General features: G+C 33.2%; 3 protein-coding genes across 5 annotated transcripts in view; 2 read left to right on the forward strand and 1 right to left on the reverse strand.

Annotated features, from left to right (window-relative positions):
- Positions 1–845: 845 nt before the first annotated feature.
- Positions 846–16,935, reverse strand: LOC148275064 (uncharacterized). Of its 2 annotated transcripts, none has more exons than XM_088236198.1 (9): positions 16,775–16,935; positions 14,801–14,991; positions 12,176–12,241; positions 7,866–7,916; positions 7,227–7,451; positions 5,595–5,826; positions 3,963–4,128; positions 2,952–3,139; positions 846–2,157 (listed from the first exon to the last, which is right to left on the reverse strand). In XM_088236198.1, the coding sequence occupies exons 2-9, from the start codon at positions 14,979–14,981 to the stop codon at positions 1,977–1,979; spliced, it is 1,290 nt and encodes a 429-aa protein (XP_088092324.1). In that variant the 5' UTR covers positions 14,982–14,991; positions 16,775–16,935; the 3' UTR covers positions 846–1,976. The 2 variants fall into 2 exon arrangements, with proteins under 2 accessions (XP_088092324.1, XP_088092323.1); XM_088236197.1 differs by having other exon boundaries at positions 846–2,160.
- LOC148275065 (DNA primase large subunit-like) lies at positions 16,777–19,800 on the forward strand. 2 transcript variants are annotated; one of them, XM_088236194.1, is made up of 2 exons: positions 16,777–16,906; positions 18,462–19,800. In XM_088236194.1, exons 1-2 carry the CDS (start codon positions 16,827–16,829, stop codon positions 19,792–19,794), a joined length of 1,413 nt encoding a protein of 470 aa, XP_088092320.1. In that variant the 5' UTR covers positions 16,777–16,826; the 3' UTR covers positions 19,795–19,800. The 2 variants fall into 2 exon arrangements, with proteins under 2 accessions (XP_088092320.1, XP_088092322.1); XM_088236196.1 differs by lacking the exon at positions 16,777–16,906 and having other exon boundaries at positions 18,248–19,800.
- Positions 19,801–23,987: 4,187 nt separating this feature from the next.
- Positions 23,988–27,483, forward strand: part of LOC148275066 (synaptic vesicle glycoprotein 2B-like) — a 28,249-nt gene continuing 24,753 nt past the window's right edge. The window contains exon 1 of the mRNA XM_088236201.1: positions 23,988–24,122. The gene's annotated coding sequence lies outside the window, so the exon portion shown is untranslated. The remainder of the gene's footprint in view (positions 24,123–27,483) is intronic.

Raw genomic sequence — 27,483 nt, forward strand, 5'->3', positions numbered from 1 at the left:
TATCCAGCTACAAGGGATTTTAATTTTTTTTGAAGTTTTAAATGGTACGTTGATAATTTTTTAATATTTCTATGCATTCAAAAATGCATTCTATTTTCCACAGTTTGGTACCAATATCAATAATATTTTAATCATTTTACTTATGGCATTTATATGTTGCTGTTTTTTTATGGTAATTTACTGTTGACGGTTTTATACATAATATTACATTATAAAATAAAATATTTAATTAAAATTATAAAAATAATACTATAAGAAAAAATAAATACGTATTTTTATGTAAGATAATCATAAAAATACAACAGTATAAACTCTTGAGTAAACATTAGTATTTTTTACATCAAAAATTGAGTATGAATAAAGGAGTTAAACACGTTTGCGGTTATGCCGGCTATCGCTGCCAAAATCGCGTCTCTCATTTATGAAATGATAGCTATTGCCGTCTGTCCAAAAGACATTGGTAGTGGAAAGAAGTCTATAGTCTACATGACATCGAAGTAATTATATTGTAGGAGGAGATGTTGTGTCCCTATTAAAAAACAGTCAGCAAAAAGTGTCCTAGTGTGATAATCAAATAAGATTTACTTCAAACCATCAACTATGGTCCAATCGGAAGTGAATTTTTTTTTTTAAATAAGAAAATTATGATATGTGTCCATATGAGTGGATCCTATGTGAAAAAATTGTCCGCGAACGTGTTAACTGAAAAAAACTAGATTGCTTTAAAGGATGCTGCATAATTTAATTAATAAAATAAACCCTCTCTGTAAGAGAACACTGAATTAATTGTAAAATTAGATTTTTAATCTGGAATGTAAAAAAAAATCATAATAAAAGTTGGATTACTGGCAGTAAAATAATAAAGGACGTATATTGAAATTGTACAAAATATTTACATACCATTTTAGTAGTGTAATAGTTAGCACTAAACACTACCATACATGATGTCCCGGCTGGATAAACCCAAAATATTGATTTGAAACTGGGTTTTCATTATAAAATTTCACATTATATTCTGGAGTTGCATCTTATGTAATGTTCGATCAAAGAAATTTCATTGCAGTGCTCTATACGCCATTAGTAGCAGATAAAAGTAGGAGACAAATAAGTTATTTACGTTTTGGGGACATGAGCATGAAAAATTACTGAGGGTTTTTCAGTCTTTGTGGCCACATTTTGAAGAATTTTTATTACAGTGTGCATTTGAAAAAAAAAATTAAATGTGAAATAATGTGAACATTTCTTATTGCTGGTTATTGCTTTGCTTCACATATTTTTTTGAATGAATATTGAGATTAATGTGTTAACACGTGTAAAAATTGATGAATATTTTTACTAGCGATGACTAGATTTTTAACTCTGAAAAACAGATTATATATTTTGTAATTTTGTCACTATTTGCAATATTCCACGAAAAAAAGGGCGAGGCAAGAGGCGAGTCAAAGTAAAAAAAAGAAAAAAACAAAGCCTCACACTAAAAGAAAAAGCATACTCAATCTAAATTAGTAACAAATATTCAAAATAACTGTAATTTATGAGTAAAATAAGCTTGTTCACATTAATTCACTCAGGCGATGAAAAATGACTTAAAATAAGTATGTGTAAATAAATACAGCTGATATATCTGTTTTTATGAAATACTTTGAAACTCGATCGCAGTGCAACATGATATTATTTTTTTAAAAATGCTTAAGGATGTTTGTTTGTCTAGTCAACTCAAATATCCCATTGCAAAAAACGTTTGTATAATTTTTTTAGTTACCTTCTCCAGTTACATAGTACTAATCATGTTACTGATATAATTTCATAGAAATATTAATTTAAGTAAACTATATGGACATGTTGTATCCGTAAAGCGGTGTTACGATCAGGGGGAGGGGGGGGGCGCCAAACTTCTCACAAAATGACTGAATGAATAAATTACATTCTTTACATATGTATATTGCAGTGAAAATCTTCTCAGTCCGGTAAGCACTTTACTCAGCGTTCACAGTCTCCGCAGGCGGTGTGGTGTTTGTGTTTGCCGCTGCAGCATTTGGATTTGGAGTCTGCGAAGACTCAGGATAGTAAACACAAATAACAGCGATGAAATACAGCGCTGTCAGTCCTAGCATAGCGATGCTTGCGGCTATTCCAAATAAACTCGAAAATCGGATACTGCAAAAGAAGAAATAAATAAAAGAAAAAAGCTAGATACTTAGATTTGGCAACTTGGTACCATTACTTGCTATGCTGACTGATTTTCGGTATTAACCTCTAAGCGAGTATGGCCATACCGTGTACGTGTGAAATAGTTTATGCATAAAGGAGTATGGGCGTATATTGTACATCATCACTTGTCAAAAACCTTCCGTTTAATTTATTCATAAAAATGACACGGGAATGCCATCTATGGATGATTGGAGAAAAAATTTTGGAGTAACAAAACTACAGCAATATTTTTTCTCCCAAAAACTCACTATCTGACTGAAACTCAGAGCTGACCAGAGTGTACAGCAAGTTACATGTTTGGAGATAAATAAATGTACCTATATAATTATGTATTACATTTCTAGCATGTTACAGATAAACAGTAAAATTGTACACTTTTCCAAATACAATCATTGCAAAACACACGGCTGACAAGCTAATATGGGACACCAATGGTATGATTTGGTTCATATAAATTTGGATTGTCAAAAGGCAGATCAACTTGAAAGAATTTTTTTTTAGTGGTTAAAGAATATTCGCATTATGTAGCTGTAAATAAGGCACGAGTTCTTGTTAACTTGGTTTAAAACAATTGAACATATTCCAGTAGGTGACCACAGAAAATATTTGAGTGTGTACAAAAAATTTTTTTTTTTAATATGAAGGTATAGCCTCATGTACGAGGTTTCCAGGTCCGATTCTATGAGCTGTAAGTTAACGGAATTTTTAAAGAAAAACAATAGAAATTTATGTATACTTACTGGCAATACCATGCAATAGACAATATGGATGCGAGGATAGTAAGTAAGATATGACTAAGGTCCCAATCTCTCTCTTCGTGAGGTCTAGAAGGATCAGTCGGAAGGTGGAAGTGCTCCCGGATTTGTGCAGAAACTCCGGAACTAGGGTTAATTTCCGGACTGACTGTCGAATTTACCTGTTGTTGGACCTGAAACATGTTTATTAATAATTTATATCTTCTATTAGGTGCACTTATTTAAACTGAAGGCAAATAAAAAACGTAACAGAAATAGTTATATGAAATATGTATATCATTAACTAAGAAGTAGATGGACATAATATAATATACATATGTATTTTTCATTAAAAAAGTAAAACATTTTCATTCATGTGATTAAGCCAAATATTTTAATTATGGGGCCATTTTAAATTCACCGATAGAAAATGAGAATCAACTCGGACCACTGTTTTACGAGTTGACAACACTATATGTTTCACTGTTCTGGGCCCTAGTGAGGTACCACGATCCGCATGTATAGAAGTAAAGCCCAAAAATGACAAATTTGAAATATGTAAAAAAAAAATTTTTAATCACTATACAGTCCTCCTCAGAATAGGTTTTCCCTGTGAAAAGGACTCTTGAATTACCTTCTTATATAATATATTTTATATAGTAAATAAAAATAAAATAAATTTTAAAAAAGCACTCGCTATATAGTCGGTATTTGGTTTATTGTAATTATTTCATCCGTTTGAGATCTTTCTTTCTTATGGTAAATTTTGCATGTACTATTAACTATTAGTGATAAGTAATTTATCATGTTTTAAAGTGTGTTTACATTTGATATAATATTATTTTGTGATACAAAAATAACCCCAAAATTGAGTTTGTACAAAAAAAATGTTATTAAAAACATTTTGGCATTGCAAAACAGCTTTCGTTTCAGTTTTGTAAAGTTTTTGATTACATTAATAAGGTTCAAATTACTTTTGGTGCAGGTACAATAAGAGATAAGTATGACTTTGTTTACCTGGGCAAATTGATTGGGAGTTCTAGGGTGATGGACAAGGCAGTGCACCACACAATTATCAAACAATCCACACGATGCCAAGGTTGCCCCTTCTCTCTGCAAAACCTGTCCGTTGAATATAAGGCGAACCAATTTCCGAGTATTCAGTTCTCCTCGAAAGTGTCTCCTAGAATTTAAAAGCATTTTGATAAAATTACTACATTTAATATTATAAAATTGACCGTTTAGAAGGGATGGGTTCACACTGGCCCATTTTTTCAGGCTGATAAGATGTTATATCAAGATCTCGGCGATTTTCCAGAGTATCAATTTTTAGATATCTCACAGTGTCAGCACAGGCTGTTTTACCTCCCGGCTTTCAGAACCAACCTGCTTCTGGTAATGCCGATAGGAAGAGCAGTCAGGCAGCTGAAAGTGATTACTACGGAGATTGACATCTTTTACTTTAGTGAAACTATGTTTAAAAGGCAAACACTCTTGCTATTGGAGGGTATTATGCCTTCATAATATCTAGCCATTACTCAGGGGTGTGGCTGATAGTTGTCCCAATTGAACGCTTCAAATATTTTGTTTTATTTGTAGTGATATTTAGGTTGAATACAAATGAATAATTTTTTTGATAAACATATACGTTCATGATGATTTATAATGCATGTTACACAAGTTTCATCTAGCATGTCAGAAATTTAACATGAGCATCTCGGTAAGTAAAACAAAAAGTTTAACAATATCTAAGCACCGTACGAGATGCAAACTGATGATAGATGATAAGACAGAGGAACAGGTCATGTCTTTTAAATATTTAGGTGTTAAAATCTCGAGTCACAGTAACCTATACTCTGAAGTGAGGGAACAAACAAAGCCTCGGAAATATCTGGATGCTTGAGAAATATTGTATGGTACAATAAATACATGCGGATTGAAAGCAAGGTTTGTATGTACAAACCGTATATCAGACCGATCATGACGTATCCAGTAGAGACGAGAACAGATACAGTGAGAACAAAAAATCTGCTCAGAACGTCAGAGATAAAAGTACTAAGAGCAATAGCAGGAAAAATTCTAAGGGACAGAATCCAGAATCGAGAAATTGGACAGACTTGCAATGCCCACGACATAGTACGGTAGAGCAGAACAAGGGGAAAATTCTGGAGAGATCGGACAGCCCCAAAGCCCCCTCCCATTGCCCAGGAAATCACAGCAGGTCGCCGTCCGCCTGGAAGACCACCAAAGATGGAAGGACAGCTGGAACTCAACTTCAAGGCAGATTCATGGTGTCATCTTTATACATATTCCCGCATATTAGTTGGCCAATCGCGAATCAGCGGAATATTTACATAATCGCACAAACCAACCTTTGAGGGATAAATGATATCAAGCTCAATTTTTGGCAGGGTGGATGAGTATTATCGGTTTTAAGGGTGGTTCTACACTGCAATATTCCGTTGTTTCTGGGTTGACATTGGAAGTGCAAGGCTGATCACCTTTCTTTCCATGCAACAAAACTGATTAAGATACGCTGCAATTGGAGAACCAATGCAGTGCCCTATGCAATACTGAGTCCGGATAGGGAAATGATTATGATTTTCCCTAACATATTGGGCATTGGTATTATTTCTGAATCTTGATTACCTTTTAAATTCTCCCAGCAATTCGTGTAACTTCCCTTCTACAAGTTTTTGGTCATCATTCAAAAATTTGAGGCGTATTCTAATATTGTCATTGTCGGGTTCTTCTTGCGGTCCTTCAGCTGATCTATTAACGCTTTCTTCTTTGTTTTCTTTTTCATCTAAATTTTCAAAAGCATCTCCCGAGGGACTGCTTTTGTCCGACTCTCGGGGTTCCCCACTTTTGTTTAAATTATCTGAGGAAAAGACATAATAAATTATCAGAGCAAAAGATGTAATAAATTATTAATAATAATGTAATAAATTATTATTAGAGGAAAAGATGGAATAAATTATCAGAGGTTAACTCCACTCGATTTCCTTTTTAGGATTTCTGCCTGAGAGTAGTGATCAAATCGAAAACACTTGTCCAGGATTCTGATTCAATTTCACACACATAGCTGTATTATTCATTCACCCAAACACAGAAATGTCCCAGTTCGGAGACTGAAATATTGTTGTGAAAAAACACCATTTAAATCAATATTTTGCTTCAAACCTGCCGGGAATTGCACCAGATAACCAATAGACCACGAGGGGGACAAATCTCCACCTCATTCCCTTTTTAAGAATTTTTGTTTGAGAGCAGCATCAAGTCAAAAACGCATGTTATCCTTTAATTAACAACACCAGGTCAGTCATTATTTTTTCTTTTTACTGGATGACAGAAGAACGGCTTATTTTATTAAACACTGATCTAAATTACACTTTCAAATGTATTAGGGACTTGAATAAGTTCTTGCCTTTTCCCGAGAGATGGTGTTGTCTTAGCCTTGCGACGGCCAATATGTACTACAGCCAAATTCACCATGAAGCTCTGCCATTAGCCTTGAAATGACAGTATTTGTTATTCTGCCGAAGTGTAATCAGCATATTTTTTTATAGTTTTATGTCAAATTTTGTGGCAAAAAAAGTATTTGCGGGGAATTGTATTGTATTACTTTTTTTTTGCTGGGTGTAGTGGACCTCAGCTGGGTGTAGTGGACCTTCTCAAATACAATGAAACCATCACAGGAGATCGCTATTGCCCACAATTGAGCAGTTTGAGCAGAGCATTGAAGGAAAAACCGCCACAATACTAAGACCACAAAGGAATTTTGCAGCATGACAATGCTCAGCCATATATTGCAAGGCCAGTCAAATATACTTGGAAACGTTCAAATGGGAAATCCTATCCCATTCGCCGTATTCACCGGCCATTGCTCTTTCCGATTACTACTTGTTCCAATCAATGGTCTCATGGCCTGGCTGACTAGCACTTCCATTCCTTTGAAGATACCCAAAAATGACTCTATCTGTGGATGAGCTCAAAAGATAAGTCGTTCTTCTGAGATCGTTAACGATGGACAATACTTTCAATGACAACATAAATCATTAATTTTTATAAAAAACAGCAAAAACTTATTCAAGTCCCCAATATTAAAATGAAATGTTTATTTATAAATTTTCGCCTATTAAAACTCCAAGTCTAATTTCTCTTCAATTCAATAAAATAAGCAGTTTTTTCATCGTAATGTAAAAAGAACAAAAATAACTTACTGGTTCTATTTAACACAAAAAACAGTATTTTTGGTAATAAATAAAAAAAATTAAATACCTGCTGTGTGATTTTTTAAAAATGCCAGTCTTCGATTCCGAAGGACACAAGTTTCTGAATCCATAGCATTTACTATGCTATCCATCTCTACATCTTGCGGAGATGAGTTTGAAGTAGACTCTTCTGATATGGTATCCTCAGAAGTAGAGCAGCTCGTAGTAGCTACGGTGGGTTCTGTAGAAGTTACCGGAGATGGTATCTCAGCGAGGGGAAAGATTAGATCACCTAAAACAATAAATAATTTATTTACTTAATTAAGAAGGCCTTTAAAAATATTACTCCAGAGATATTTCTTAAAATATACAAGGCCCCTATTAGAATATGGATACCGAGTATGGAGTCCCTACCTCACTAAAGATATTGAGCTACCGGAAAAGGTCTAAAGATGCGCTACAAAAATCCCCAAATTACTCAAAAGCACTAGGACTTATGTCATTGGAAGAACGACGGAAGAGAGGGGACTTGATAGAAACTTATAAGATACTAAATAATCACTATGAAAGAGATGTATAAATCAAATTCCAAAACCAATGTACAGGGTCATAACCGGAAGCACTATTGTCACCAATTCCAAGAAAAGCTTTATTTAAATATTCACATATGTATTGTTAAGATAATAAATAATATAATATTTTTTACCTGTAGGCTCTGTGGAGTCTTCTACAGATGAAGTGGAAGTATCTGTGCTGGCTTGAATATAAAACACATATTTTAAAATTACAAAATAAATTTATAAATCACACAATTTATTTACATAGCCCTGAAAGATTTGATATTTCAACTCAATTCCTAGGTCTGGTTTAAATTATTAGTTATTCATGAAATTTTAATTTATTGAATGCACACAATGGTTGATATGAAATATTTATTTAAAAGGGTGCTTTCACGCTAGAATATTTCATAGTCCCTGGACTGGTACCTGAATCGTAAGACTGATCACCTTACTTTCATGTAACAAAATTGATTGAGATATGCTGCGATTAGTGTACCAATCCAGTGCCCTATGCACCATTAGGTGCGGAAAGAGAATGATGATATGTTATTAATAATTAATAGTAATTTTATAATTCGATTCGGTAATTAATTGATAGTAAAAAGAATTCAATCTATATATTATTACTCTAGAAATGATTGATTGCGTCTGTCCTCTTTCTGTACGGGCAAATTCAGCCGCAGACCCCCGACCTCAGACCATCCACCTCACCCTACCACCTCAGCCAACCACCGAGTAGCCGGATTACAAAAGACGCCACGCTTCCAGTCAACGAGGGCCACAAAAACATTGTATATATGAAAGGTCTAACGATCGGATCCTAACACATGTAATTTTTTTAACAGACTAGCATGTAACAGTCGGCGATAGCTGACTGTTGCCTGCTAGTAAAGTAATAATAGTAACACATCTACATGGTAGAATATGTAATTTAATAAACATATTAAATAATAATTTTATGCTTCGATTAGCAATAGTTAAAATATACATTCACAGATTATGTAAATATGTCAAAACTCATTTACACGTTTTAATTTTTTTGTTACGGCTTTTTTGTCTTATGACTTATGAGGCATTATATAATGAAACTATAAAAACATGTTTTCATTTAAACCATAAATTCAATAAATAAATACTATTAGTAGTAAACATAAACAAGGAAATAGAGGAAATAATTTTTATGTCAATATAAAAAGGAATCGAATTCTTTGACCAAAAATATTTTGGTGTAAAATAATGTTTCCCTTTTGTGAAAATTTTAGTTTTCTTAAACTCCATTAACTACAAGGAGTTAATTAATATCACGAAAAATAATGTTATTATTCATTACTGGATTTTGAACAAAAATATGTTATACAAGATCATTATTTGGATGTAGATACAAGAAATCGAAATGGAAGGCACTACAAAGGGGCTGAAATTTGTAGTGACCACGAATTAGTTGTCGCTAAGATCAGGATGTGACTCGCACCTTCTAAGACCTCCTCAGAGAAAGAGAATCGACGTGGAGAAATTATGACGAAGCACAACAGAGATTCGAGGCTTTGGTTATTCAGCGTTAACTAACCTACTCATCCGGATTCTATTTCAGATTACAGAAGAAAGACCCACATGGATCTCTGATTGCATATGGGGGAAAATAGCAATGCGCGCAAGATTGAAAGCACTACAAGACAGTGAAGATGACCCAGACCAAATGGGCACTCGCAGAGGTGATTATAGGCGCAAAATTAGTAAAGTTAAAAGCTAAAAGATCGGTAAGACTAAACAAGCACAGCCATCTTGACACTGTAATTGCACTGTGCACAGCATCACTGGTATTGTTGGCCCTTTACCAACTAATGACCAGGGTGTGGGAAGAAGAGAGGTGTCCAAGGGACTAGGTGAATGGGAAGATTACTGCAAAAAAGGTGTGATCTGTTAAACTGTGATAACTATTATAACAGAAACAGCTTGCCCATGCTATATTGCAAAGAGTTTGCCCCCATTTCGAGAGTATTAAGGGAGAGCCAGGCGGGTTTTCTGCCAGGCAGGTCAGGTGGGGATCATATCTACAATATACAATGTATTCTACAGGAAAACCATGAACTAAATAGTTCCTTGGGTTTATGCTTCATAGATTACAAAAAAGTGTTTGATAGTCCGCACAGACCCACACCCCGGAAAATACTAGAAGCAAATGGAGAGTTCCTAGAAAAATGTTCAATTTATTAACCCAGTCCCAGAGATAAATAAAAACCAACGATAAATTCACTTTTATTATTTTGTGTGTAGAATCTTAAAATCACAAGGATAAGCATTTTTATTTTAACAATAAAAATAACATAAATATGAGTTGCGCTCTTCACGCATTATGAAATTTGAACCGATGTTAAAAAAAAAAAAAATTAGGACATAATATTGGAGGAATTTTGAATAAACAATAATTTTATTTGTTGAGTTATATTTAAGCAAATGCATTGAATATATAATCTAAGAATGTAAACACTAATAATTGTGCTTAAGTGTCTCCGCACTGCGTTCCATCAACACATTCATAAACATGAGCATAATGGTAGTGCTCTGTTCACAAATCCGTTGGAACACTTTTTAATGTTTATTGATGTAATTTCACAGTGTATATATGAAAACCTATTTGATTATTGAAGTTCAAGTATTTGGGAAGATAACTAAACGATAAATTATATGGATAAATGCCTTTGTCTATTATAATTGGAAAATTAAAAAATCTCATCTGCAATTTTTAGCGCTTTAAAATATGCCGCCGCGTACGAGTGTCGGCAAATGTACTCTATGCTTAGCGGTGAAAGAGTTAAAGTCCTTCACTTGAATAGCAAGTGCTAGATCAGAATTAACGATGTTGTCACATACTGGTTTGGGGTCAGCTGCTGCATGCATCCTTGCACTATTCCTAATCATAACATTTATTCATATTAAGGAAATCAATAATACCAGAACGAGGAATATCTATTCCCTCCTCTTCACAAAAACTCTGCGACCTAGAGTATTGACAAATCATTGTTGAGGCTGAACAGATACTCCGTAAGCATTGGTTTGAAAATAAATGTTATGAAAACCAATGTTATGTGAAAAATTTCATGCCTGGATGCCCCCCAACAGTCAGGTCAAGTCTTAAATTCCTGAGTGTGTATGTAACAGAAAGAAGCTTTCAAAAAGAGCTGGGAGTGAGGCTAGGATAAGCTGATGCTGCATTCAATTGTCCGAAAGCTGTCTGGAGAACAAATGCTTACTCGGTAAAAACTAAATGTTGCATATACAATGCCTGCATAACACCTATTATCCTCTACGGATGTGAATCATGACACCTCCTGGGGCCCAAAATAGCAAACTATTGAGTTTTGAAAACGGGTGGCTCAGAAGAACACTGGGTGTGGGGATGTTTGACTTCGCAAAGAATGTAGAAGAATGACAACGGATGCAGCAACCTTCAGTGACAACCATCGTCGAGCAGAGGTGATGCGGGTTATACGGACAGTTCGTCGGCAGTTCACGTTTCAACTACAGGTCGTGGATCTTAGTTGGGAGGACACACAAAAGTTAGCCGCAGACAGAGATGCCTGGAGGGATTTGGTAGATACAAAATGCTCCACTCAGGGAGCGGAGATGAATTAAGTATAAGAAAATTTCAATACAAAAATGATAAAAACATGGTATGGAAGAGAAAAACTATGGTTAGTGAAATTATTGGGATCGAATTCACTACCACACTGTTAATGTTTTTAAGCTTGACATTAACTATAGTTAGGTCAAAACTATATATAAGAGAACTCAGATTCTAGAATAAGCAAACACTAAAGGTTTTAAAGTTCTACAATGCATGAATAAGAAAGAAAATGATTTTGAATCACACATTTGGTAAATCCAACAAATTCAAAATTTATTTACAAATGGTGTTTATTCAAGAGTGCACAAACGATGCTATCTCATTTTATAACCACTCACCAACTTCATCTTCACTCGTGTCCTCTACAAATTTTAAACAGAAAAAAAATATTTGAAGCACTAACTTTGTGATTATTAATAATTATATAACTAAAATTGAAAGATACTTTTTTAACCACTAATTATTTATTTGAATACTTAAGTCTAGAAACTGTTAAATTATAAACTAGGATAAATTATATTCCATTTCAAGTATGTGTACCTCGATAAAGGAGCATGTGTAGCTCCGAAACAATTAGTAAATAAATATTGATTGGTGTTTTTATTTTAATTAAAAAATACCTCAACTGAATATATGTGATTAAAATAATTTCTTGCATTTCCATAAAGAAAATCAATTAAATATATTGTTTTATTGATTGATATCAACCGTACGTAAATATAAGTATTTACAATTCATCAATTTTTTAATGAAATTTCTTAATAACATGTAAAATAACTAGAATTAATAAATAAACTTAAATATAAAAATATAACAATAAAATAAAAGTACCTATTTCATTTGGCGCTACTATAGTCGTACTCCAAGGAACTGCCAAATTTTGAATGGGTATTCTCACTGCAATCAGATTTAAATACATATAAATGTACATAGTTGAGTAATGAATTTTCCACGAATTTGTTTAATAAGAATCATGTTTTAAGCCATCCAAAAATATTAAATGTCTAACTCTGTAAAATACACCTTTGTTTCAGTGATGATTCTTGACGTGAACCAGTTTTTGCCAAGCCATTTTTCATGTTTAGAAACGAAAAGAAATTGCAGAGTGCCAAATCTGCAGCATAGGGTGGATGTGGCAGAAATTTGTAGGGTAATTTGACTAGTTTTTCTGTGGCGATTGTGGATTAGTGAGCTGGTGCATTGCCACGGTGAAAGGGTACTTTTTTATAGCTAAATGGGGCTGTTTTCTTATTAATTCAGTGTTGAATTAGTTCACGATCTTTCCAGCCGATGGAATCGTCATTGCCCTTTTTAAAGCAGATTTGCCGGGTGAAGTCCACTGTTTTGACTGTCCTTACATTTTCTAGAGCATATAGGACATGCTCAACGGATGCACTCCCGGTTCTAACGGGCTTGTTTCCTTTAGATCTGGAGGTTCAGCGACGATCTGCAAATTTCCACCTAAAAAGAAGGCGTTCCTCTGTTATTGGTGGCGTCCGTCTACTCCCAACTGAACGAATGTCTCAATCAAATATTAGAAAAATGACTTTAAATGCTCTTCTTAATGCTTGGCAATCGCGATGGGAATCTTCCTCTTCAGGGAGGGTTCCCTTTCTTTTTTTTCCTTCAATCCGTCAGCGCTTAGAATCTTCTTGGGTTATCCCCGATCACTGGACTACGCAGTTTTTATCAGGTCATGGTAAATTTAATCAAAAATTATTTGTTTTTAATATTGTTGACTCCCCTTCGTGCTGCTGCGGATATCCTAACCAATCTTCTGAACACATCCTGTGGTCTTGTCCCTTTCCCCTTCTCTATGATTACCGAATGGAGCTTCTCGCTACTATCCGTGGCCCTGTTATAGGTCCTGTCGGATATACAGATCTGGTGGCTTCTAAAAAGAATTTCAAGGCTTTTAAAAAGTTTTGTAATCATTTCGGCGAATTGCTCATGTCCAATCAATTTAATCCCAGTCAGTGAAGAATTCACTTCCCTCTCTTCTCAATCCAATGAAGTACATATTTGTACTTCTGGATTACTTTCTTTCAGCACAAAGATGCTAAGGCTACCAGATCTCAGAGAGCTCCTTCGGGCAGCTTTTCTCGTTTGACAACGAGCAAATTTTCCGTGTATGTGGGCACCGCCAAGGAGACTTATGTCCTCAGATGCGGTGTGCGGTATGTGGTGGGTAAGCTGTCCTTACATTTTTAGCGTGCAGTGATGGATCTTGCACACCAGAAATGAGACTTAATGTTTCGTCAACAGTTACAAAATGACGTAAAATTGCGCTAAAACATGTCTTAAACAGTGCTCCGAAGTTGTCATGTGATTCCGTTTTTGTTCCACTGCGAGCAGACGCGGCGACACATATCTCGTCAATGCCCAATTTTTCAAACGCATATGGATATTTTAGGCTTTGAATTGAGATATTTACAAAATCAGCAATCTCTCTAATATTATCCTGGATTTTGTGGACTAAATACTCCGCAGTCACCTCAATCAAACGGCCTGGGCGCACTTTGTCCAAAACAAATATTCAGCCGCGCTTGAATTCATTAAACCAATATCTGATAGTAGTTATTGGATGTGCATGGTCTTAATAAACGGTATGCTTCACTTTGATTTCTAATACATCTTCCTTTTAAAAAAAAAAGGAATCGAATCCTCAACTGTTATTACTTTTTTTCCATGGTTGCAAAAAACACAAAACAAATTTTGACTGGTGTCATTTGGATCAGCCATTCAACACGGGTACTTATCATACAACCTTCGTAAGTTGCTAAACATGTAATCCCATATTTTGTTACTAACAGTTAAAAATTATTTTGATTGTAAATATAATTAATTGAACGGGGCTAGATTACTACAAATCTTAGTTACAAGCACTCACTTAACTTAACTAAATATTTATAAATGTTAATACTTATGAATAATTTTCAAATGGGCAGATTTAAATTAAACATTAATTTTTTAGCTTTAATGAGCTAGAGTACAATTCTCACAGCTATAATTTGGAAAGACTATTAACTCTAGTCCAGCAAAAGAAAAAAATACACTATTTTATCAGATTATATTAAAAGATATTTTATGAATGAGAAAAATTAAAATTTATTTGAATGTCCATAAAGCTTTTACATTCATTTAATGTGATACATATGACAAATTACATAAACAACATATAAGGTGATGATAAATTAGCATATTAATTGATAAATATATGCATCCATTGTAATGGTGGATTTGTGCTATAAATTGTTGATGCTTGGTCACAGTAGAATTGTGTATTTATTTGAGTGGCTAAACCAGGCACTTGTATAACTACGTTTAAAATCCCATATGCTGATAAAACTCAAACATGGATTATAATATTTTGAATATTAATCATAAATTTCTTAATTTCAGTTTGTTTTCTAATATTTGTATTTCTTCTTCTAATATAAATAAGAGAGTGCATACCGATCATTCTTCTGGGTACGAATCTGACCAGCCTTCTGACATTTCTCTCCATGACGAGTACAGTCCTCAGGCGCTGTTGTCGGTAACCAGTGGACCACCAAGCCAACAGTATAACCAGGCCGCATATCACGGCTATCGCAAACTGTGTCACCTCATCTCCAATACCTTCGATCAACGGCATTTTTAGTGATCTATAAAAACATCTAAATATTCAATACGTTCATTTGTTAATAATAAAATGAACAGTGTTACCGAAAAATGTTTTAAATCTAAATTTTTATATGTTGTAATGCTGTGGCCCTTACGCATGTAGATGCTCGTAAGATCACTTACATGGTATGGATAGCCACTTAATAAAAATCAACCATATAAATCTTGCTCGCTTCCAAATGGGTAAAGACAAAATTCAAATTCATCCTGGACAATGGTAGGGTTGTCTAATAAAAAAAAACAAGATAAAAAATAAATATAAATACAAAGGTGAATCCTGGTCGACGTTCAAATCAACCTCAAGCGGATTATACTGAGAGGTTTCTGATTCAATAAATTCCAGAGGAAAAGGGACATCATTGAAATAGATAGGTAAATAAATAAATATTACCCATTTGTAAATGAACAATAATTAAATAAATAAATCAAATAAATTAAATATTATACGGGCGAGTTTTATTACAAACTAATTCATCGATCTAGCTCAAATCAAGAAGCACGAAACCCCAGTTGAAATTATGGGCAACCTGCTAGGAGTAAAAATTCTTCAAAGAATAATACAGGATAATATTCTTGAAAAAGATCAACCTTTATGGAATTTCACACTACCTTTGAATCAATGAAATAAAAGATTTTGTTCAGTTAACTATTGCATTTTAAAAGTTCTCTAAAAAATACATTTCGATCATTACGATCGTTTAAGTAAGATTTTAATATGATACTAATTCGCTGTATTACTTCAAAAACAATATCTGACACTCATTAATCCGGATAATTGGAGCTCGACTGTATTAGATTCCTATGAAAGTATCTAGTGTTGGGCTTGCGGTTGACGGTTGGGTGTAATTCTCTATTCAAGTGCATGACCACTACCGTTATCAATAAATTATGCTGTTGATTAACATTAAGTACTTTAAATTCTTTGGAGAGCAAGTCACTTGGATATCGGAATGCAAAAATAGACATATTTGTTCTCTACAGCAAGTACTTGGACCAAAAACTGTGTTTTTAAAAATAAAAAAAGTTATTTGTGAATGGTTTTTACATGGGTAAGTATTTACATACTATAGCATTTTATACTACCTCAAATACAGTAATTTACAAATGATAATTTTCATAATACAGAAGGCAAAACGGGCATATATACACGTTTGTAGATGAATGCTAGTATAATATTATATTATTCTCCCCTCCCTTGTGAGTGTGATTTTTTAGGCTAGCTGAACTTATAGTAGGTCCGGCTCTGAACGCAGGGTAGTATTAGTTTGATCAACAGTATAAAAGTTAACATATAAAATAAACTAAGAAAGACTAAGAACACTGAATGTATAGGCAATGTAGCAATTCAAGAAATAGAATCTAGCCTTACTAAGAAAAATTAACTTTGCGTCATTTATTTCACTTCTCAAGTTTTGAAAAAAGATTATAACAAAATAAAAATCCATTTAAAAAATATTAACGACAATCTGCTATGATGTTATGATGCAAAAGACACTAGGATGGTGAAACACAAAAAATAATGAAAGTCGTAAAGCTTTAAGTATTAGGCCGTTTTTTATGGGATGAACATTTGAAAATAGTATCTGACCGACTATAGAAAGTTAATTGGAATATCAAGGTAATATTGTCAAAATAACAAGATTACAAGAGCTAAGAATGCGGAAACAATGTGGATCAGGAAGTTTTTCACGCACGTTACGAAGAAATAACCAAAAACGATAGAAATAACACGAGACAATAAGGCCCATTAAAAGTTATGCTTACATGAAAACACAATTTCACAATATCAATGTCACAAATATGACATATTATCAAAATGTCATACAAATTAAAATTACAGATAACAGCACAAAACGAAAAATATTGTCATTTTATAAAATTTGGGCTCTACGGTAGGTAAGTACTGAAACCATATTTCAGAGATTGGAAACCTTTTTCCTAAATTCCGAACACGTTTTTCTGGATTGTTATATAGTGTATTTTATTTGTTGTTGATTGTTTTGTATTGTATTTATAATAGAATAAACACATTATGGTTTAAAAGTCATGTAAAAACAATTACTTTTAACTTTAATATAACAACTTTCCTTCATAAATTGAATCGATTTTATAAAGCGATCCAATTTTTTTCAATATTTTCTGATCCCTCTTCACCACTTTACAACTTACTAAAGTAAGCAAAAAACAAAAGTATTAAAGTATTTAGTAACTAAATAAAACACAGCAGCGACCTCCTAATTCACACGAATGAACGTTTTATCTCAAAGGGTGAAGAATAAAAATCATTCTTTCCCCACTAAAAAGTGTGTCCACGGTGCTCCCAAAATAGCAACTTCAATAAAAAACTAAAGAAAGAAAAATTTAAACAAAAACATTACCAAACAAACATTTGTATAAAAGAAATCAACAAAGTTATAACTATGTTGATTTCTTGACGTATTATAATATTATTAGGAAACGGAGCTAAACACAAATATTTATTTGGTATGAAAATTATAGAGTCTGATTTCTAATTTATATTTATTATGGATAAAATAAATAAGGAGAACATACAAATTGGAGCAATTTTTATAAATAAATAAACATTTTATTTCGATTGCTCTAAAGAACAAAAAATTACACGGTGAGGGTGAAAGAAACGATATTTCTAAGTATTCAAGATTCTAACCAACCGAGGTCTGGTGGAGCATAAATTTAATGAGTAAATTGTTTTGTCTTTATTGCTTTTTGGTTCCTTGTTATCTTATATATTTAACTTATATTATGTAGGTACCTAACATTTCTTTAATGTATGTTATAGGAACTTAAACTTATTAACTATAAAAGAATTACAAAAAATTTAGTCATGAAATATTTTAGAACTACTAACTATAGTCAGCAAATCACAAAATAAATCTAGTTTTTTTTTAAATGTTAAACAATGACTTATTATTTGAATGTATTACAATCTAATTTCTCCATTTGTGATGAAATTTGTTATAATATATGAATAGTAATGTGTATTATTTGGGATACTTAATGTATATACTCGTATACATAGGTTTTGGTTTGGCCTTTCAGTTCAATTATTGTCCTAAACGGAAACCACTGCCGAAACTAGCTTTATTGGCCGAAACCGAAACTTCGGTCAGGTCCACTCTCCACTCTTTACTTCACTAATAACTTGTTCAGTGTTACCTAACCTTAAAATTTGCATTTTGAGATTTGGTAACATGGTAATACTGCTGCTTTATGTCACTTGTCACTTTGTCATTGAACTTTGTGTCTTGTTTTGTTACTATATCAGCTGTCATTATAAAATTGACATTAATATTATACATTTTACGCTGTTATTCATTTTGTTTTTAGTTAAAAAAATCATAATTACGTTTAGATTGCGTATTGAAACCAAGAAAATAAATACATTTAAAAATAATAAAAGAATTCTAATTTAAAAAACATTATGTTTCAGTGCAATACATAGAATAATACAAAAGTTACGGAATTATTCCCAAATGTCATACTTTTATCTAAAACCAGTGTTGGGAAATATTTCATTACATTTGTTAGAAGAATGCGTTTTAAAGAGGTGGGAGTATTTTCAAGAAGGATTGGTTATGAGAGACAGTGACAGAGGATTTTGCCAGTATGTTATTGAAGGTAGTGCCTATGATAATATTGGTCACTTTATGCTGACTTTTTTATCGACCTATTCTGGAGATAAACAATTGATAGACATTGTATCTCGTACCGAAGAAACCCTTTTCTTTAAAAGGATCCAGTGTGCATCGTCGAATGATTTAAGACTGCTTTGTAAGAATATTCTAAAATTAATAAGCTATCAGAATCCAGTGGATCCACCACATTTCAAAATTTTAGAAAAACTATGTAGAAAGATGATATTAAAACACATAGCACAGCATTTGTGCGAGGAAAGTCATAATAATGATTGTTCTGTTTATGAAGTAGATTCTCACTTTACTATGTGCTTGCCTTTGGTAGCAAGTAGGCAAGTAGAAATTAAAAATGGCTTAGCAATTATTACTTGTGGTAAATGGAAGCAGTTCTTAAAGATCCTTTTTAGAATGCATTTGAATTTTAGAAACAATAACATTCAATGTGACAATAAAACTAATATTGATCCACGATGGCGAGAATTACTTCTACGACTAACACAAAGCATAGGATGCGCTAACAATATTGGCAAAAAACGAATTAAACATTCTGACATTGACGACAAAGCCTTAATTTTCCCGCCTTGTATGACTAACCTACACTTGACTTTAAGAGACAAGCATAGATTATCACACAACGAAAGGTTCCGATACAGCCTTTTTTTAAAAGACATTGGTATGCCCATGCAGCAGTCGATTTATTTCTGGCAAAAAGAATACAAAAAGCCGTGTCATTCAAAATCAACATGCACACACGAGTGGGATAAAGACGCATCCAAGTATATCTATGGGATTCGTCATTTGTATGGCTTGGAGGGTTCTCGTAAGAACTATTCTATGGTTCGCTGTAACGTTATTCAAGCAAGGGCTTCTGCGGAGGGCGGCTGTCCATTTAAGCATTTTAATGAACAGCATTTAAAAAGAAACATTGACTTAAATGTTGTGTTGCCGGATATATGGAACAATATTTCACAGAATGTTCAATTGAAAAACTATACCAAAGCTTGTCATGCTTATAAAAATGCATTGATAACTCACATAAGACAGAAAAATGCACTGAACTCAGTGTACGAAACAAGTATGACATATTCTCCAGTGGATTTTTTTCAAGAAATAAATGCATTATTATAACATCAATTTAGTTTTATTTATTTATCAAGAATTATGAGGGTTGTAACACACTTACAAAACACCTATTCTTCTCTACGGATGCGAATCGTGACACCTCACTAATGTCCAAAACAGCAAAATACTGGATATTGAGAATAGATGTCTCAGAGAAATTGGGTGTCCTGTGGTTTGACTTTGTAAGGAATAAAGAAATAAGAGAACAGACGCAGCAAACTTTGGTGACAACTGTCATCAGGCAGAGGAGATACAGTTGGCTGGGCCATATACTGCAGATGCCTTCTGAGAGCCTTAAACATGCTTGCCTACTCTACAAGACATCAACTTCTTAACGTCCTGGATGTCTGCTGCCAACTGTTCGTCGGCAGTTCATGTCAGAACTACGAGACGCGAACCTGACTTGGGAGGATGCACGGGAGCTAGCAGCCGACAGTCATACCTGGAGGCTCTTTGTGGGCTCCATGTGCTACAACTAGGGAGCTGACATGGAATGATGATTATGATGATGAGGGTTGTGCAGAAATATGTAGTCGGAACATACACTACCCTATTAATTGGCTTAAATAAGTTTTCACTGTTTCCTGACAGATGGTGTTATCTTAGCCTTTTTACATTGGGAAATACTAGTCAACTTCATTATGAAGCTCCACCATTAGGCTTGAAATGACTGTACATGTTTTTCCAACATATTTTTAAATAGCTTTAAACATGTCAAATTACGTGTCAAATAGAATGTTTGCGGGGAATTTTACTGCATTACTTATTTTTGAAAAAATTTACAGCTAAAGCACATAGAATTATTGTGGAGACTTTAAGCAACCATGTTCTGTCAGAAATAATATGCAGAAACTGGTTTTGACGCTTTAAAAATAATGATTTTGATGTTGGAAGATAAAAAACGCTCTGGGGCACCGTTAAAGTTTGAAGACAAAGAATGGAAGCATTATTCGATGAACATCCATCTCAGACACAAAATGAACTCTCAGAATTATTAAGAGTTGATCACACAACAGTTGCTAAACGTTTAAAAGCATAAGGAACGTTTCAAAAGCAAGGAAATTGGGTGCCGTACAAATTAAAGCCAAGAGACGTCGAGCGGTGTTTATTCACATGCAAAGAGCTTCTCCAGCAGCCAAAAAAAAAGGTTTTTTGCATTGTATCTTGACTGCTGATAAAAAGTGGATACGCTACGATAACCCGAAGCCTAGAAAATCGTGGGGTAAGCTAAGCCATGCATCAACACCGACGGCAAATCCGAATATCCATTGTTTCAAACTTATACTCTGTATTTGGTGGGATCAGCTGGGTGTAGTGTATTATGAGCTTCTCAAACCCAACGAAACCATCACAGGAGATCGCTATCGAAAAACGAAAAACGGTGGCCATACGAGAAGAGACAAAACAAAATAATTTTGCAGCATGACAACGTTCGGCCACATGCTGCAAGGCTAGTCAAAACATACTTGGAAACGCTCAAATGGGAAGTCCTACCCTACCCGCCGTATTCACCGGACTTTTCTCTTTCCGATTACTGTTTGTTCTGATCTATGACTGATGGCCTGGCCGAGCAGCACTTCAATTCTTATAAAGATGCCAAAAATGGCCCGATTCGTGAATAACTGCAAAAGATAAGTCGGTCTTTCAAGATGGGAGAAAGTAGTCGCTAACGATGGATAATATTTTCAATGACATGTTCTTTACAATTTTTTTAAAAATGAATCATTCATTTTTACAAAAAAACAGCGAGAACTTATTCAAGTTCCCAATATGTTATATTATTCCAATTTTAATTTGTGTTTCACACATGCAAATAACAAATTTTGTAAAGAAGTAGAATATAATTATTATTTTCACCACAACAGGCCAGGAGGCCCAATTACAGTGGCAAATTACAGCACAGAATACCCAGGATTGAGAAAAATCACATTTGAAATTTTTTGTGTTCTCACCGGGAATCGAACCTGAAACCTTCCGTGTGTGAGTTAAGCGTCTTAATCTCTACACCACGGAGGCCGCCTTTATAGTAATGGTACATATGTATTTGACATTTGTGACACTGCTTATAATTTGATGCTCATTTCCATACATATCTACACTATGTAACCATGTCTTAGTTCTCTTTAATCTTGTTAAAATATGGCAAAAATAACCGCTGTCCTCAGTTATTTTTAACATTATTATCTACCTACATTTTTAAGACAAGTAGAAACTATGAGTACAATGGTATTCCCGGTTTTTAATTACTCAAGCTCTTCAAGTTTATTTAAATGATAAATGTTTTACGAAAACCCCAAAAATATTTAAATACTAACTTTGTGATTTACAATTTTTAACACTTATTTTTTATTTGGTACATGAACTACATAAAAACTAGTTGATACAGTGGGCTTAGGCAGAAATGCTTATTGTAGTGAAATTTTACTTTAAAATAAAATTTAAATTATATTTATAAAACTGTTTTTTTGCAATAAAATATTATTTATATTTATTGAGACTCCAGTTCCAACTTCATGGGACTAAAGTCATGTGTTGAGTTAGGAATAATAATAAACTTCAGTAATATAGTACAACAATAATAATATACAAAACAAGAACATCATTAAAAAATATCAAATGCACATCAATATTAATTAGCTCTTTATTTTTCATCATCAAATCAAACGCAATTTTCCACTCCTGCTTTCCTTCATTCATCCTCCACCACTCCTCATCAATTTCCTTATTTTTTCTTCCCCCATCTCCTTGTTTTGTCCCTATTTATTTTATTTTAATTTATCTGAATAACATTGTTTCAATTATCATTTTATTTTTTATATAGTTTAAACCATCGTCGCTTTATTTTAATACAATTAAGTGAATACATGTTATTGGATGGCACACCCTACTATTTTTATATTTATATATATTTATAGTTTATATTTATAATCATTTAGAGTCTGTTTGTATTCTAAATAAAATAATATAAAAAAGGACAAACGAAGACAAAATACGATTGACATTAAACAACCAACTCAAATAATTAAAAAATCACCAGGTACTTTCCAACTCAAATCCCCCCCCCCCCAAGGAAAATTCAGTCCTGAATCCCTCTCTTGAAAATAGTTTTTGTCCTTGAGAGTTTAATACGCTCTCCTAAAGTATTAAAAGTGCCTGTGAGCAAAAGTTGTGCGGGTTTTGGGTATAACATAATTCATATTCTGGGAAAACCTCACACAATTTTTGCTGAGACCTCTCCTCATTGTTTGACCAGAAGTGTGTCAATACTTCTTTTAGGTAAAATACTCTCACATCCAGCACCTTCATGCACTGGAACAACTTGTGATCGTAGGACAATAACGGATGTGTGAAAAATGCGACATTGACTTTCTTTTATATTTGATCTTGAAAAGGTTTTATATTATAGGTTTAAAATTTTTTTTATTTATAATTAATCCAAGTATCAAAGGATTTATACTTATCGAGTTGTGACTTGTGACATAGTGTCAAAATATAAAAAATTAACCGCTCTCATGTAAAGTTGAAGAAAATCACTTGCGTTGTTGTTCTCCTATCACGACAAATTGTTCTGACTTATATGTTGGAGGGCACCAGAAAATGGTCATAAGCAATAATATCTGCGAAATTACGCTTAGAAGCTTTATGATGGAATTGATTAGCGGCCCGTGTGATGTAATGGATAAGATACTTGCCTCACTCACAGAGGATTCCGAGTTCAGAAAAAAAAAAATTAGATTTTTCTCAAACCTATGTATTCTGTTCTTAATTCTTCACTATAGTAAGGCTCTTGGCCTGTTGTCATGCAAATAAATAAATAAAAATAAACAAAAAAAAAAAAAAAAATTTTACTTTGTGAGTTTTCAGTAATTTTTGGTATTATACCCACTCTATTATCTCTCTCTTTGCAATTCAATCAACTATCAAAATTTTCAGATCCATGAAAATTTTTACCTGTGTATTTTTATTTTAAAAACATATTATTCGATAAATTAACTAATTATGCTTTTTGCACGTCCTATAGACTATAGTGAATCCACTTTTGACGAGACTTCAAAATGAAATATTGTCTTAGATTACTCTATCTCCAAAAACCGTATTATTATCTCATGTCATGTTTATGTTCTCAAGAATTATTTTAGTTTCAGTTACCGCTATTAAGATAAAGTTGAACAATATTCTGGCTATCCTATTTTGCCTTCAGTACCAGTTTGATTTCAGGCCTTCAGCTGTTTGAACCACAGCTGTTTGAAATGTAGCTACAATTAAAATAACTAGGTAAACTTGTTAATAACTTGGTGCTAAGTAGTGCATAATATATCCTTAAGCGATTTAATGTGAGTATATATCCATAAATTGTTTATTTCCGTTGGTATGTAGCCAAAAATAAAAATGAAACAAATAATACGTACACGTTGCATAGCTATAAAAATACGGCAGAGATTTTATGCATAAATATTTCTGATAAACTACGAGCAGTCTTAGCATGTGGCGTTTATTTTGATTACATAGAGCGGGAAACTTTAAACTCCAGTGTTATGAATTCTACATATGTAGATAATCTTAATATGAGGAGTCTTGTTAGTCTCAATTATTATAACTTAAGGTGGTATGAACCAAATTGTTTTGGTTTATCAGAATAAAAAGTTCACTACAGTGTGAAACATTGTTATTAAATATTTATCTGTAAGAATGTTATTTGTTGCTAGTGACTGGAACTCTGTCTTTCAGAAAGCAAACTTTGGTATAAACATTGTTAAACAATGACTTGATGATAATCTTCTTACACTTAATACTAATAAAACTAAATATCTGTCATTTTGTATAAATAATAGTTCACTACCAAGCAATACGCTTAATCTAGGAATTTACTGTGATAAAAAACACCAACTTCTGCAACGGGTAGATACTATAAAATACCTTGGTGTTATCATTGATAGGAATTTGCGATGGGAGGCTCAGGTCCAGTCACTGAACTCTAGGTTGAGAAAGCTGTGCCATCTATTGTGCTCTCTTAGAGACATTTTGGATATTGACACTCTCAGAAGTGTGTATTTTGCTCTGTTTTAATCCACGGCAACCTATAGAATAGCTGGCTGGGGGGGCTGTGCGGCATCCATTTTCAAGCCGCTCACAATTTCACAGAAATTATTATTGAGAATAATGCTCCGGCGCCCTCTAACATACCCGTCAGAACAGCTGTTCCAATACATGAAGGTGCTGAATATGAGACAACTGTACCTAAAAGAAGCATTTACACACTTCTGGTCAAACAATAAGGAGAAGTCTCAGCAAAATGTCTGTACGAGGTTTTCCCAGAGCATGAATTATGTCATACCCAAAACCCGTACGACTTTTGCTCAGAGACATCTCTCATTTATCGCACCGAGAGTGTTCAATATTTTGGAAGAACGTATTGAGCTCTCAAGGACAAAAATTATTTTCAAGAAAGGAATCAAGGACTGGATTTTCCTTAGTGGGAGGGATTTGAGTAGGAAACTCCTTGATGATTTTCCGAATGCTTGAGTTTACTGTTTACCTTATTGATGTGCCATATATATGTTTTAAAAAATACTTTTTATTTTTTATGTCTCTAATCCTATATTTGTGGTGATATTATACTCTGTGTCATATAATTGCTCGTCCCATTTCAACACAGGACTTTTAGTCCCATGGAGTTGGGACTTATTGTTTCAAAGAATGTACAATAAACTTATGTATGTAAATAAATAAAAACATAAATATGTTTCTAAAAAATCTAATTTTCTTCTGTCATCAATGACATGCATTTTTGAGCTACCAAATCTAGAAGTTTTCTCAACTAAATCATTTTTATTTTTTTTACTGGCACTTCTTCATTGGTACTGTATTTATAACGGAAATATCATATACTACGAATACCGATAAAAATATATGAAATGGATTTAGAATAATTAATTGTATTTTCAAAATCAATATGAATATTTTAGAGAAATGTTTTCATATAAATATATTTTTTTTTTTAATGCGTCACTAGAAAAACGCGACATACTTGGCCTTGATAGTTGTGACGTCAAGATTCGTGACAATGTTCTTAACAAATTTGAATGTTCAGGAACAAATAAACATGAATCGTGACGTATTAGGGGCGTGGCCAATGGAATTACCATTTTTGCGGGAATCCAAAATATAAAAATATATTTTATGCTGACAAAAAATTTCAGTATTTCATAGACCTTATCACTTTAAAAATGTAAAAAAGCGATATTTCCCTATTATAAAATATAAAAAATATGAATCTGTAAATACCATATAAAAAATATTACTATAACTAACTAAATCGATTATTGCAGCACGCATGTTGTTCAGGGGCTTGCGGATTAACGGGGGTTCAGATTAATGAGATTCATAGTACTTTCTGCATTTCATTATGATTAACAATAATATTTTAAGTCGGTTAAAATTGAAAATCATTCCAGACAAGTTCTGGACCATAGAATTAAGAATAGTCCAGAAACCGCATACTCACATCAAACATAAGGCGACTAAACTACTCATAAATGAGTAGGTTTACGTTTTGACCCATTAGTTTCTTTGTAGACGTCGCTCAGTACGCAACTCCTGATTTGAATTTGACTATGCCGTGTTGTGTCCTTTTAAAGTGTAGAAATACTGCTAGGATCTTAAAGAAACAGGATGGTATCACTTTTCATGTGTAATTAGCAAACGAATGTTTAAGTAGCAAATGCATTACTTAAAAATTGAATTATTTTTCCATCTGTCAGATTGTCGAAGAAACAAAATGAAAATTTCGTTAGTGTCGCCAGCGTAGTAAATTTTTTTACCCTACTTTGCTCTTCTAATAAAATAACTTCTCAGATTAAACAACGCCGGGGGAGACATTTGAACGACTTTATCTTTAAAACATCAAATATTAATTACTATAATATAGAAATATCCGTTTTATGTAAAATAAAATTTGCTTTATATTTTAAGTTCAAAGTTCATTAATTCAATTACTCCTATTAAATGACCCTTTACTTATCTACTCTGTTGTGTCAATCAATGTTTCCGCGTGCACAATAAAATTTTAGAGAAATTAACATATTGCTTTTTTTTTTAACCATACTTTTGTGTTATGATTATTTTTTTTCCCATCGAGCAACATTACGCAGCGACATCACGAATGCGCGCGGCGAAATTAGGGCATAGTGGGGGGATTATTGGACACAGTCCGATGTATTCAAATATGATTCTACGCTCCTTCTGGACTATTCTTAATTCTATGTTCTGGACCTTCAGCCTTCTTAAGATTCTAAAGAATTATTCGGAAATATGGAAGACAAAAATTCGGACTCACACTTTATTTATTTTATTTCATTTCATAGGGAAGCCAATAGACATTTATAAATTTATAAGATACAATTATATTATAAATACATATCATTAAGTCCAATTAGAGGCTTCCACATAATATTGTTATTGTAAATGTTGTCACATAAAAATTATACATAACATAAAATAACTAATCATACAAAACTTATAATATTACTCAAAATGTAAATGTAATACATATTATTAAAAATATATCTACTTTTGAATATTGATAACACAGTTGCACATTATAATATATAATACAACTATAGTTGACCATAAAGTATACATTTATTATGTGTCTTCATACAGAACTGCGCATAACCTGCATATTATAGGCTGCGG

Source organism: Micrasema longulum, unplaced genomic scaffold, assembly GCF_059751315.1.
Source record: "Micrasema longulum isolate JH-2025_06_02 unplaced genomic scaffold, ASM5975131v1 h1tg001520l, whole genome shotgun sequence".
NCBI lineage: Eukaryota > Metazoa > Arthropoda > Insecta > Trichoptera > Brachycentridae > Micrasema > Micrasema longulum.